This window comes from Carcharodon carcharias, chromosome 9 (genome assembly GCF_017639515.1).
Source record: "Carcharodon carcharias isolate sCarCar2 chromosome 9, sCarCar2.pri, whole genome shotgun sequence".
In the NCBI taxonomy this organism is placed as follows: domain Eukaryota; kingdom Metazoa; phylum Chordata; class Chondrichthyes; order Lamniformes; family Lamnidae; genus Carcharodon; species Carcharodon carcharias.
In genome coordinates this window covers 114,760,274-114,774,703 of record NC_054475.1, presented here as the reverse complement: position 1 = coordinate 114,774,703, position 14,430 = coordinate 114,760,274, and the positions used below count along the sequence as shown (strand labels likewise).

The 14,430-nt window shown below is 42.8% G+C and overlaps 1 protein-coding gene and 1 pseudogene across 6 annotated transcripts in view; both read right to left on the bottom strand.

The window, feature by feature from the left end:
• The window catches only part of diaph2 (diaphanous-related formin 2), an 865,163-nt gene that overhangs the window by 360,145 nt on the left and 490,588 nt on the right, over positions 1-14,430 (bottom strand). For all 6 annotated transcript variants that reach the window (XM_041195327.1, XM_041195330.1, XM_041195331.1 and 3 more), the window contains one exon: positions 7,526-7,765. In XM_041195327.1, the coding sequence (XP_041051261.1) occupies positions 7,526-7,765 (240 nt within the window). The remainder of the gene's footprint in view (positions 1-7,525; positions 7,766-14,430) is intronic.
• On the bottom strand, positions 3,096-3,319 carry LOC121282665 (annotated as a pseudogene).

The following is a 14,430-nucleotide window of genomic DNA, read 5'->3' as shown; positions in this document are numbered from 1 at the left end:
AGTTGGGTGATTAGCAATTTAGTGAGGCTGGATTGAGAAAACAGTGGGTAGATCTCATGGACAAGATGAGCAAGGGGAGAAGAAAGTTGTGTAAATAAGGCAAGACTCAGAAGGGAAGTGACAAAAATTCAAAGCACTGTTGTGTTCTAAATTGAACAACAAATACTATGATTAAACACCCATTCAAATTACAGTTCTAACTGGTGTTCACTCAGGGGAAATTGAAGACATTGTTATCTGACGCTGTACATTAACTTTTGACTGCAGATACTTGTGAAGACCAAACACAACCTACTGAAACACAGAAATGTTGCAATTATACAGGTTATTTGCAGATGAAAATCTGTTTTATAATTACTTTGTCAGCCCTAGTTCAGTGACAGCAATCAGGTCTGAGTCAGAAGGTTGAGCAAGCAAGCTCTGCAGCAGGACTTGAGCTCACAATCTCAGCTGACTCTTCAAATGCAGAGTGAGAGAGGACTGCATTGTCAGAGGCACTAGATCATAACTTTGGCTGGAGTGCCAAATGAGTTGGATTGTCATTCCACTCGTAATTTCTTACCTTCAAATCCAGGCACTCCTATCTCGGCCGGCCTCCAAAGCAGGCTAGCAGAGATCCATGCAGTGCAGTGTCCTAATGGACCTACCGTCGAGGGCTGTAATGTCGAAGGTAAGTAAATCATGTCCCCTTTCTTCTAGCACTAGCTGCTGTAAACCAGTTAAGTTTAAAGATCCAGGCCAGGGAGAAGGTATAAAGTAAATGGTTAGGATCAGGAGGGTTTGGGAGGCTTCAGTCGGCGATGTTGGGTGGGGGGGGGCGGGCCCAAGGGATGGCCCCAGCAGGGGAGAGGGGCTCTGCCAGGGGGAGGGGCTCTGTTATGGTTGTCAGTCGGGGGCACGGGTTAGTAGGTGGGGGAGTTAGTAAGGGCGGGACAATCAGGGAGTCAGTCAAGGAGAGAGAGTCAGTCAACAGTTGTCAATCCAGGAGAGCGAGTCAATCAGGGTGGTGGTGATGGTGCTGGTGGGGCGGGGTGGGGGGGAGGGGGGGGCCTTGTCAGTCTGGATGGCTGTCAGTCGAAGGGTGTCATTCATGGTGGAGCATGTCATTCATAAGCAGGGGCTCAGTTGTTGGGAAGGGGCTCAGTGCGGGGAGGTACTCAATTCAGGTGAAGGGGCTGAGTCGGGGAGGGGCTCAGTTTGGGGGGAGGGGCTCAGTCAGGTAAAGGGGCTCAGTCGAGGGGAGGGGCTGAGTCCAGGGGGCTCTGTCAGGGGGAGGGGCTCAGTCGGGGGAGTCAGTCAGAGAAGGTCAGTCAGTGGGGTCAGGTGGGGGAGGGGGTCAGTCAGGGAAGAGGAGCTCATGTCCGGGGAGGCCGGAAAGGAGTCATTTGGGGAGGCTTGTCAGTCGGGCAGTATTAGTCGAGAGTGTCAGTCAAGGGGGTTGTCAGTCGGGTGAAGGGGGCCAATCAGGGAAGTGGGGGTCATTTTGCGGATGGCTGAGAATCAGGTGGGGTGTGAGTCAGTGGGAGGGTTGTCAATCCGGGGGAGGGTTCATTTGTGGGGGTCTGTTTATCAGTTGGGGGGGTGGTGTCAGTTGGGGAAGGTTGTCAGTTGGAGGGAATGGGGTCAGTTGCGGGTCATTTGAGGGAGTGGTCAGTTGAGGTGGTCGCCACTCAAGAGGCGGTGCTCAGGCAGGGGTGGAGGGGTTCAGTTGAGGGCGGAGTGGGTTGTCGGATGGGGGGGGCGGTCAGGAAGGATCCCATTTTGGGCCGGAGGGGGGATGTAGTGGGGGCGCTGGGAGGTAGTTGGGGGTCCTGTGGGCAGTCGGGTGAGTCCAGGGATGGGTTGAGTGAAGTAAGTAGAATAGTTAAGCAGAAGTTAGAAGTGGTTTTAATTCTTCTAACTGTTTCTGGGTAACTATTGATGTAACACAGTTGGAACCATCCGAAGTTTGCAATTTAAAATTGCATTTTCAAATGGTTCTCATTGCAGGGCAATTGCCCATTGGAAGTTTGAACTTCCTAGGCAACTGCTGTGCAATCCTTACCCGGGAACCTCCAGGGTGTACCTCAGCGCATCTTTAGGTACGCCTCAGATACACTGCCCTGGAACTTGGGAGATTCCAGGCCGCCATCTTTTAGCTGGAAGTTTAAGTCAAGGCTCTGTCTGCCCTCAGAGCTGCATTACAAAAGGGTTGTTGGTGATGTTTATCCCCAAACATCCATTTCAAAAACAGATTAATTGGTCATTAATCTTACTGCTTTTGTGGGAGCTTGCTGTGCACAAATTAGCTGGGGTATTTACAAACAAAACAATGACTACAATACAAAATGAATTGTTTGGTGAAATGCTTTGGGATGACTTTGGGAACTGGAAGACATAAAATTGCAAATACTTAAAGTTAATTAAATTAAAAGTGCAATTTCTGGATCAGTGCAGTATTCCAATGAGCTCTTGGCTGCCCTCCCACCCTCTGTAAAGTTGAGCTCATTCAAAACACTCCTGTCCTTATCCTAACTTGCAGTCCTGTTCTCCCATCAGCCATGTATATCGAGGCTAACATCGGCTCCCGGTTCAACAACACCTCGTAATGAGATCCAAACTTACTTTATTGAGAGTGGAGGCCGGGAATTGCAACTCCTAGCATGTCTCAGGAGTTTTTTGCGTGCGCAAGCTGGGAGCGGGTGGTACACATGCAATCCAGCATTTCTGTAGTTCTCCAGGCTGAGGACAGCCCCAGTGTGTCTGCGCATATAGAGAAATAAACAGCACGAAAATGGGATCATGTGACTGGGAGTAGAGCGCCATAATCTAGAAAAGTCCCAGGCAAGGGACAGGTAGATGGGGCAGGGAGAGGTCACAGTTAAAAAGAAAGAGGAGCAGAAAAAGAGACTCCAAGCAGAAAAGGAGCTGTGGAGAGGGATTAGGAGAAATCCTGGCAATTGAAGGAGTCAGCCGAATTGGTGACTGCATGCTGTGGGCCACTAGGGCAGTGGTATTCTGCTCAGTGTGGCCAAAGAGCTGAAGTCATGCTGGAGTGCAGACTTGGGAACCAGAGGAACATAATCTTAGGAGATGAGATTGAAAATTTTGATAAACGTGTCCGCACAGCAGCAAAGTCCTGATGGCAGCAACAGCCTGGAGTAACAGGTTGTTCACATCAAAACTGAGGGGCTACCGTGCAGGTTTATTACTTTAACATGCCAATGACTCAAGTACCTTTGACTGTACAACCACAAGTTGATGAATGTCACCTGCCAGCCACACAATTGGGATTGTCCAATTTGGAGCAACTTTGGAGAGAAATCCAAGAAGTGGTGTTTGATGGTGAAGACTAGAATCCCTCATGAGAGAGAGAGAGAGTTTCAGTGAGATCAGTTGAATCAGTGTTTACAGGTTATTGAGAAATCCATGGAATCTGTCTTGGTCGCATCTTTCATTTATTATGCAATATGGTGTGTTCGACCACAGTTTGCCTTTTACTTCTTATGTAGCTCATGTTAACCTTGAATGTTAGAGTATAAGATAGGCATTGTAAATTGTTTTATCTTTCTGGCTTTGTATAGTGAAGTTTATTTTTATTCGTTTAGAACCTGAGGAACCTTGTGGCTTTATTCTCTTAGCAAATATTTTGAATATCAAACTATTTCTACCTGAAACAAAAAGTTACTGGCCCTATCTAGATTGTGCCAAACATTTGGGGGTCTGGTCCAGGATCATAGCAACCTAAAATTTTAAATTCTTATGTTCAAATACCTTTGTGACCTTGACCCTCCCAATCTCCAACATTCTAACATCCTCCAGTCTTACCTACCTCCAAGATCTCCAAGTCTGACCTTTTGTGTATCCTCAATTTCCTTCATTGCACCATTGTCACCTATACCTTTAGCTGTCCAGGCCTCAATTCTCTCCCTAAACCTCTCTGCCTCTCACAGCTCCTTTACTCCTTATAGCCTACCTCTTTGACTACCTTTAGGTCACCTTCTGTAGTTGAGTGTCAAATTTTGTCTGATAATGCTTCTGTGAAAGTCCATGGTATGCTTTTTTATGTTAAAGACACTATATAATTACAAGTTGTTGCCTATGGCTCCCAAGCTGTTGTACACTACTTCAAGTCAGGTCAGACCTATACTGACAGCTGCCTCTCCACAAAGCACATTTTAAGCACAAGTTTCCTGTGCACACAGAAGCCCCAAATGTTTGTGTACAATTTTTAAAAGCTGCTAAACATGCTAGATAGTCCAGTTGTATAAGGATCACTAACTCTGCAAGATGTTAAAAATGTACAATGCTAGTTTCTGTAGTTTTAATTAGACTGTGAGACTGTCAAGATGATACTGGAGCAGTGGAATCGTGGACCATAAGAATACAACTTTTGAAGCAGGTGTATTTCAACTGTCTGATACTGCATAGTTCTAAGGCTAGCTTTGTGGGACTACGAGCATGATCACAGTGTACGTAGTAACGAGACAAGTACAGCATATTGCTATTCTGTATGTACAAATACAAGAAGAGTACAAAGTTTAATTGAGATGCTAACCTTTCAATGGCCAGGATTTTCCGGCCCCAACGTGATGGGTTCCCCCACGACGGATTAGTGAACCATTCGAATCTCTGTTGACTTTGGCGGAACCAGAAGGTCCCGCCAGTGGGAGGGGCTGGAAAATCCCGCCCAATGATCCTGAATTAATATCCAATTCACAACCAAAAAATGCACACAACAAATGACTTCTTCAAAACTAACACTAGATTAAAATTATTAATTGATAATAGAATTCTAATTTCCTGCTCAATCTTGATCTCCATATTTATCGATCGATTGTTTTTCTTTCCATTTCTCTTCAAGACTGCAATGTTGCATGGGTGCAGGCAGGCCTCCTGTAATTTATCAAAGAGGACATATCATGGTTGGGATTTTCCCGGCATGGGATGAGTCCTGATGTTGGGGCCACATGCAGGTCCCAAACCCTGTGAGCAGGCGACCAGCGGGAACGCAGTAGTAACCTGCCCTACTGCAGGCAATTAAGATGCTGCTGCCAGGCCCAGTATCCAATTAATAATGGCAGGCAGCTCTACATCCTGGGCAGTGCCATTGAGAAAGGTGACTGCTGCTAAGGCTGCAAGGAGAACGAGAGGGCCCTTCCATTTTTAGACACACTTGCAGAGGGATATTAAAAAAATTGTTCCTGTGCCCGGGCCAGGCAGACAGGCCCTGGCGATCTGAGGGGGAACACCTCAAGCAGCTGTCTGAGAAAATGGTTGCCAAATTATTTAAATTGACTGCTCATTTCCAGTCAACCGAGCTGCTGCTTGGTTTCGTTGCTGGGTGAATGGCTAAGATGTGGTCTGCATTGGGGAGCTCTCCAGATGCGGCTCCCCAGCATTTTAACAGACTCACGGCCACTTAGACCATCAGCCGGGGGTGGGGACGAGGGAGGGGGCATGTCGGTGAAATCACTCCCTGTGTCCAAGTCAATCTCAAGCATGATCCCATTTTCCCAGCGCCCACTCGTGCACATTTTCAAAGGGGGTTAATAGATTATAAGCAAGAAACTTGGTCCCCAGTTTAGAGTATTAAGACCAATTATCAGTCTCTTCAATGGGTAATGACACTGGTTTTTGAGCAACTTAACATAGTTTTACATCTGAAGTTAACTTCAGTTCTGTTGAAATTACATATATCAGCATAGACTAGGAAATAAACACACTTTTCAATGACTAAATCTCTTTAGGCATTTTTACTACGCTGTTGAGGTGCCAGATCAGCACACAAGTGGAGAACTGAGACCCCCAATTCCAACTCTCTGTTGCCCATGTGCTTCCGCTCTTCTATTTGGGCAATGAATATAACAGGGCACTAGTTCTGGGATCCTTATTTTGTCAGTAGAAGGAGTATTATGCTCGTGCCATCTATAGCACAGATTATAAAAGTACATTTCCATTTAAAAATACTTACTTACATTTGCAAAATAGATTTGACTTTGATGCTAATAGCTTTGAACAAGTCAAAGCAGAAGCCAATAACAAGGATGAAAAGCAACCCAATGCAATATTTAACTACAAAACAAAGTTAAATCATCAAAGTAACACATATTCATTGAAAAAAACATTTGAGTACATTGAACCCAAAATATTTTGGGCAAGTAATAGAGATTCAAATTCGTAAATAACTGCCCAAACAAATGTAAACAAAATAGAATATGAAAATAAACTGCTAATGATATAAGAGAACCTGTAATTTGTGTTATCATAATTCCCAAATAAAGTCCTTCAAAAAGTATTTGTTAATTTTTGGGTAAAGTAAATTAAGCTGCATGCGCAAAGGTTTATTTCAAGCCCTTTTGAATTTCAAGGATTTGGACACCAAATAATACATGCACAATTCAAATACATATTTACATCTATTTTAGCTACTCTCTTCCTTTTAAATATTTGTAGAAGCTATAACTGTTTTTATATTTTGTGTTAGTTTCTTCTCATATTCTAATTTCCTCCTCGATTTTTTTTAGTCATCCTTTGCTTGTTTCCAAAATGACCCTATTCTTGTGGCCTACCACTAATCTTCATAGCATTGTACATTTTCTTTTCAATTTGATACCACCCTTAATTTCCTTAGTTAGCCATGGATAATGGATCCTTCGCATAGTCTCTCTTTCTCAATTAAATATTTCTCTGCTGAGCATTTTGAAATTTCTTCTTAAATGTCTGCAAGTGGATATCGACTGTCGTACCTTTTAACCTGTTTTCCTTGTCCAGTGTAGCCAACTCTGTCTTCCTACCTTTGTAGTTGCCTTTATTTATTTACTTGTTTCAGACCCAAATTCACCCTCAAACCAAATGTGAGATTCTATCATGTTATGATCATTCTTGCCTGAAGGGTTCTTTACTAATGCAATCATTAATTAATCCAGTCTCATTACATATTACCAGGTCTAAAACAGTCTGTTCCCTGGTTGGTTCCACAACATACTGTGCTAAGAAACTGTCCAGAATATACACTATGATTCATCCTCAAGGCACCTTTGCCAATTACATTGCAAAATCTATTACAGTTCTTTTCTTCCAAGCTCCCAGTATTTCATGATGTATACACTGTTCTACAGTGTAGCTATTCTAAAGGGGCCGCTAAACAACTCCCACTAGTGACTTCTTCCCCTTGCCACTTCTTATCGCCACCCAAAATGATTCAATATCTTGATCTTCTGAGTCAGGATCATTTCTCACAATTATACTGAACTTATTCTTTATGGTATCAGGGAGCAGGTTTTCAGCCATAATTTTCTATACATTTTAGGGTTTCACTTGAATATGGGAGATTTGAAATAGTCTGACCCCTTCTCCTAAGAGAAGGGAAAGTCACAGAGCGAATTATCACAGACAACTCAAGCATTGCTTGGTGGTCCAGTCCTGGCAAGAGTATCCACTTGTTCGCTCGGCAACTGTATGTGACAGCAAGGAAAAATGTGAAAATAAACAATTAATTAGATTGAAATGTAAAAATTCATTTTCAAATGATGATAAGGCTTACCTTGCAGAGATAGCTGATCTTGAAGCCAAACGTTTGTGCATTTCTGGACCCTGCATTCATGTAGTTTCCCACAAGAAGGACCAATTCCAAAATTTTACTGAAGTTCTCACTCTTTTTCACCTCCTCACATGCGATTGTTACATTCATCATGTCTGGTTTGATGTTGTTCAAATATTCTTCAAATTGAAGTCTGAAGAGAATATTGTTCAGTCGTGGTCGTAACAACTTTACGGTGCTCATCTGCAAAAACAAGATGTCAATTTAGTGCTTATTTCAAACTTTTCTGAAGGAAAAAAAATTAAATCAGGAACAAATCACGCAAGTCAACAAGTTAAGCAATATTGAGTATTTCATTCATGTTCATCCAACAACCCATTTTATGTGAAATATGATGAGTAACATGTTCTAAAATGGGTTAGTAGAAGGGATGCTACAAGTAATCTTGCTATCATCACATGGGGGAAGGGAAATTAGTGATGAAATAGGGAAATAGCCAGGATGGAGGCGGGGGGGGGGGGGGCGGTGGCAGACAAGAAAGTGGAATTAAGCCCACAACCAGATCAGTTATGACCTTATTGAATAAAATAAAAAAGGATATATTTCTTAAGGGGGTGCAGGAGAAGAGGGACCTGGGTGTATGTGTGCAAAAATCATTGAAGGTGGCGGGGCAGGTGGAGAGAGCAGTTAATAAAGCATTTAATATCCTGGGTTTCATCAGTAGGGGCATAGAGTACAAGAACAAAGAGGTTATGCTGAGTTTATACAGTTAGATCCCAGCTGGAGTAGTGTGTCCAGTTCTGGGCACCACACTATAGGAAGGATGTGAATGCATTGGAGAGAATGCAGAAGAGGTTTACAAGGATGTTTCCAAGGATGAAAAACTTGAGTTATGAAGATAGATTGGAGAGGTTGGGCAATTCTCTTTGGAGAGGAGAAGGCTAAGAGGAGATTTGATAGAGGTATTCAAAATCATGAGGGGGCTGGATAGAGTAGATAGGGATAAACAGCTCCAACTCGTCAAGGGATAAAGAATGAGAAGGCACAAATTTAAAGTGATTTGCAAAAGAAGTAAATGTGATGAGACAAAAAGTGAGAGAAACCAGCGAGTGGTTCAGGTCTCGAATGCACTGCCTGGAAGTGTGGTCGGGGCAGATGATTATTTGAATAGAAGCAAGGGTATGGGGAAAAGGCAGGTGAATGGTACCAAGTCATAATGCTCATTTGGAGAGCTGGTGCAGACACGATGGGCAGAAATCCTTCTGCGCCGTAACAATTCCGTGATTCAATGAATAGCGGAACAAGTTCCAGGGGCTAAATGGTCTACTTCTGCTTCTAAGCCCTGTGATTCTGATTCCCAAGTCACTGCCGGAAATATCAAATTACTGTTGGATCAAACACAACTGTACTGCCCTCCATCATCAAATTGCCTGCTGGCACTTAATGTCTCAGCTGAGACATGGGTAACATTCACCTTGGTGAGATACTAAGGCATAAATTTTTCCCTCATTGGGAGTGGGGGGGGGGTGCGATTGGTGGGCCCACGAGCCGTCGGAAAATGGGCCCTCGGCCGCGATCGGTCCCAAACCGCGATTTCATGCTGGCTGGTCAATTAATGGCCGGCCAGCCAGCGTGAAACGCTGCTGAAAAGCTCAGCCCTGCCGGGGTGGGGATGGTAAAAGGGTGATCGATGATGTCGCTGCGGGCTCGAGTGGGCGCTTCCACTGAGGTCCCTGAAGGTAGACAGCTACCTCAGGGAGCTGCAGGCCTCCAAATAATAAAATAAAGCACAAAAAAGCTGCAAAAAAAAAAGTCCATGCACCATAATCAAGCATCTGAAAGCATACCTCATAAAATGCTTTCCCCAGATATTTCTTTTTATTTGAATTTCCTAATGGAGATTTCATCCCGCCCCTGGATGAGGTTTCATCAAAAATGTGAAGGCCGTCTGGCCGATTGGCCCATCCACCAAGGTTGGACGGGCCACAAAAAATCACTGACATTTGCTCCTTTAATGGGCTTAACTGCCACTTAATTGTCTGCGAGCGCACTTCCGACTGCCATTTGCACCCATCAAGCAAAATATTGCGCAAGTGACACTCGCCCAACTTCATCTCATGCGATTTTATGCCCATTTGGGTTGGGCACGTGCCCATCTGCAGAACGTAAAACTCAGCCCTCGTTCCTGCTGCCACCTGTGAAATAAGACCCCGGTATAAGTCAGCATCTTCCAAGTTGAAGGAGCAAACAAGAAAAAAAGTCTTGAATTTCATCAGGCAAAAGTTGTTTTGCCAGATTATTACAGCAGATTTTCGTAATATAATTTAGTAATTGTGTGCTATGTTGTTATAACACCATAAGAAATGGGGGCAGGAGTAGGCCATTCAGCTCATTGAGCCTGCTTCGCCATTTAAAAAGCTCATAGTTGATCTGATGGTGGCCTTAACTCCATTCTTATGCCTTTCCCCCATAATCAATTCCCTTGCCAAGCAAAAATCTGTCTATCTCAGCTTAGAATATATTCAATGGCCTAGTCTCCACTGCTCTCTGGGTAAGAGAATTCCAAAGACTAATGGCCCGGTGAGAGAAGAAATTCCTCCTTGTCTCCATCTTAAATGGGAAACCGCTCATTTTTAAACTAGATTCTAGTTCTAGATTCCTGATTTGCCCACAAGAGAAAACATCCTCTCAGCATCTACTCTGTCATCTCACCTCAGAATCTTATAATTTGTCAGACAATTGTTGTAAGAAATTTGTACTTGGTCCTGATGGCTTTTATCAGGATTGACTTTAGCAACATAATCTTGCTCAGTGAAACAGTATCTGAATATCTAGAACAATATTAACCAGTTGAGCTGATTGCAGAAGGCACCACAACCAATTCATTGACAAGTAATAGCCAGGTGACAGGAAGACTTGTGTCATCTGCGCTTCCTGGTTAAGCTGACTATCACTTGTAAAGTAAGATTTTCTTTTAGTGTCTATTTCTGCTAAATATTAGAAATTAAAATCTGAAGCCATTGTTTTTGGTCCTCGCTCCACACTCCATTCTCCAGCAACTGACTCCATCCCTCTCCCTAGCATAATTCTGAGATTAAGCCAGTCTGTTTGCAACCTAGGTGTCACATTTGACCCATAAGAAGCTTCTGAACTCATATTCATGCCATCACCAAGACTGCCTATTTCCATCTCCAAATCGCCCAATTTCACACTGTTCTCAGCTCATCTGCTGTAAAACCATCATTCATGCTTTTGCCGCTTCTAGATTTGAGGTTATCCATAACTCTGCTGCCTGTGTCCTAATTTGCACCAAGTCCTGTTCCCTTATAATCTCTGTGCTTGCTGATGTTACATTGGTTCCCAGTCAAGCAATATCTTGATTTTAAAATTCTCATCTTTGCTTTCAAATCCCTCCATGATCTTGGCCCATCCCTTTCTCTGTAACCTCCTCCAGCCATACAACCCTCTGAGGTATCAAAGCTCCTCTAATTCTGGCCTCTTGTGTATCCTCAATTTGAATCATTCCACCATTGGTGGCCATGTCTTTAGTTGCCTAGGCTCCAAGCTGAAGCAGTCCATATCCAAATACAGCAAGACCTGGACAATATGCAGGCTTGGGCTGACAAGTGGCAAGTAACATACACGTCACACAAGTGCCAGGCAATGACTGTCTCCAACAAGAGAAAATCCAACCATCGCTCCTTGACATTCAATGGCAATACCATCACTGAATCCGGCACTATCAACATCCTGGGGTTTACCAGGAACTGATGGGTGAGTCATATAAACTGTGGCTACAAGTGCAGGTCAGAGGCTAGGAATCCTGCGCCGAGTAACTCACCTCCTGACTCCTCAAAGTCCACCATCTACAAGGCACAGATCAGGAGTGTGATGGAATGTTCTCCACTTGCCTGGATGAGTGCAGCTCCCACAATGCTCAGGAGGCTTGACACCATCCAGGACAAAACAGCCTGCTTGATTGGCACCACAAACATTCACTCCCTCCACCACCACGCACAGTAGCAGCAGTGTGTACCATCCACAAGACGCACTGCAAGAATTCATTAAGGCTCCTCAGGCAGCACCTTCCAAACCCACGACCATGACCATCTAGAAGGACAAGGGCAGCAGACAGATGGAAACACCACCACCTGGAAGTTCCCTCCACGTCACACACCATCCTAACTTGGAAATATATCGTCATTCCTTCACTGTTGCTGGGTCAGAATCCTGGATCTCCCTTCCTAATAGCATTGTGGGTGCACCTACACCACATGGACTGCAGCGGTTCAAGAAGGCAGCTCAAAACCACCTTCACAAGGGCAACTGGGGATGGGCAACAAATGCTGGCCCAGCAAGTGAAGCCCACATCCCATGAATGAATTTTTAAAAAGCTTTGGAATTCCCTCCCTACACCTCTCTACCTTGCTTTCATCCTGTGAGACACTCCTTAAAACCTAGCTATTTAACCAAGCTTTTGGCCTAATATCTCCTTATGTGATTCAGTGTCATACTTTGTCTGATAATGCTCCTATCAAGTTCCTTGGGATGGTTTATTATGTTAAAGGTTCTTTATATGTTGATAGTGATACATCTCAAGGGGACATTGATTGGCTGGTGGAATGGATGGACAGGTTAGAGGTGACATTTAATGCAGAGAAATGTTGAGTGACATATTTTGGTAGCAAGTATGAAGAGAGCAATATAAAATAAAGGGTACACTTTTTAAAAGTATGCAGGAATGTAGAGACCTGGGGGTACAGGACACAAATTGTTGAAAATAGCAGAGAAGGTTGAGAAGGTATACAAGATCCTGGGCTTTATAAATAGAGAAGCATAGAGTATAATGCAACTACTGGAATTCCTGCTATTTCATCCTCTGATGCCACAAATGTGCTGTTTTTTTAAACAGCAGATGGTCACAAAGCTATTGACTAGTGTGAGGACTGGCTTGCCTGGAAAGTGGTGCATTTATCTTTGCTATGGTTACCTTCAGCCCAACAGCCCTGACTAATGATGCAAGTTTCTACAACCCACCTACACCTTTGCAGATACTCCAGCTGCGTTGATACTTAACTGTGCCCACCTATGTCATTTTAATTGGCTAACACCAGAAACTATGATGTAGTCAGTTTCTTTTCTTGCTACCAGCGTGTAAAACCTGCTCCACCATTATGATTGAGGTGGATAGGGACAAGTCTCTAGCTCCCATTTTTTCTGACAAAGTGAGAAAACCCGAGTAACAAACAACTTCAATCAAACACCAAATCAAAGAGAATGCAGGGGATAGGACAAGCATTTTGCATATGGAATTTGAACTACTTAGAGGGAAATAATAAAGTCCATACCTACAACTTACAATCAAACAGCTTCCCTGATTTGTTCAACCTCCACGTGCACATAGCAACAAACCAAAGTAGTACTAGACATCACAATGGTACACTGAAGGCCTAATCCACAAGTAACACAGCCTTGTCATTCTGAAGAGTTTGTCAATCTGAGCTGTCAGGTCAAAATATTAACGCTTCATTAAATGATTTTAAATGGAACAGTATTGCTAGAACATTATCTCTTTTCCTTCTTTGTTCCCAGATGATGACAATTCCTAATTATATGTGAAAGTTGAATAGCCAAGGAAGAATACAAAATCTTCCGCTGTACAGAAGCCTATAACTGTCATTACAAAAGATCTATAATGCAAAGTAAACAACAATTACTCAAAATTACTCAACAATTGCCGCATTTTGGTGGTTTTTGAAAACAGTTATGCATAAAAAACTATTTACAAATTGAAGTTAAGCTTAACATCAAGCAACACTTTTTAAAAAAAATAAAATCTAAGTTCTGATAAAGGGTCACGTCAAACATTTGTCCAATTTTCCGCAATGTTGTTGCATCTACTCTGCATTATGTAAAATATATTCTGAAAATGTTGAAGAAACTTGTCAAATTATCAATATTTCCTGGCATGAGCTTTTGATTAATGTAATACTTTGGAAAATATTCCTACAATCCCACTAAAATAAGCTAAAATGTGAGTAATGTTTGCACCAAGCGTGCAAACATTCAAATTTGTTTTTAATAATGTATGTAGTGAAGCAGGATTTTATTTGTTAATTATATTTAACTTTAAGACTTCGGTGAATTTCAGTTTAATCTAGTTTGACAGACATCAGCCACATTAATCAAATAAACATGTAAGTTTATTATGAGGTAGTCAAAATAAAGTTCAACCACTTTCTGTTTTTGATTAGGTCCACCATTTGTTAAAAAATGTTGCCTTGTCAACTTTGTAATTCCCTGAGTTCTGGTTTCCTTTGTAGGCTTTTTCCACTTCACTGCAAATTATTTCAGTGAACAATGAATTAATCAATTCAAGGACCTACCAGTAAAATCAAGACGTGTCCGTAATGATGCACTTAAAAAAAAAACATAATTTCCTCAATGAAGCAGTGCACCTATGCATGTCTTACATTTATAATAGTTATTGACTGAACATTTATCATAATTCACTTATTTTCCCTAAGCTACAGATAAAATTGTCAAGAATGAAAAGTCAAATCTCTTGGTACATCTTGCAAAACATGATCACAACCTTTTGAAAAGTGAAAATACATTTGCCTTAGAGACAGTAAGTTTTACACATCTTTTAATTTTTTTACGATGATTGATCAAAATAGAACTTGGAGCAGTAATATGGGCCTGAACATTTACCGCGTCAGGCGGGCTCAATGGGAGTGGGTGGTCGTGGAACCGATTGTTGGCCGCGATCAGCTCCATGCCACCATTTTGCATGGGTGGGCCAGTTAAGGCCAACACAGTGTAAGACGTGAGCGGTAGCACTCAGCGCTATCTATGCGGGCGGGGAAAGGAGGGAGAGTTGGGGCCAGTGCTCTTTCACGCATGCA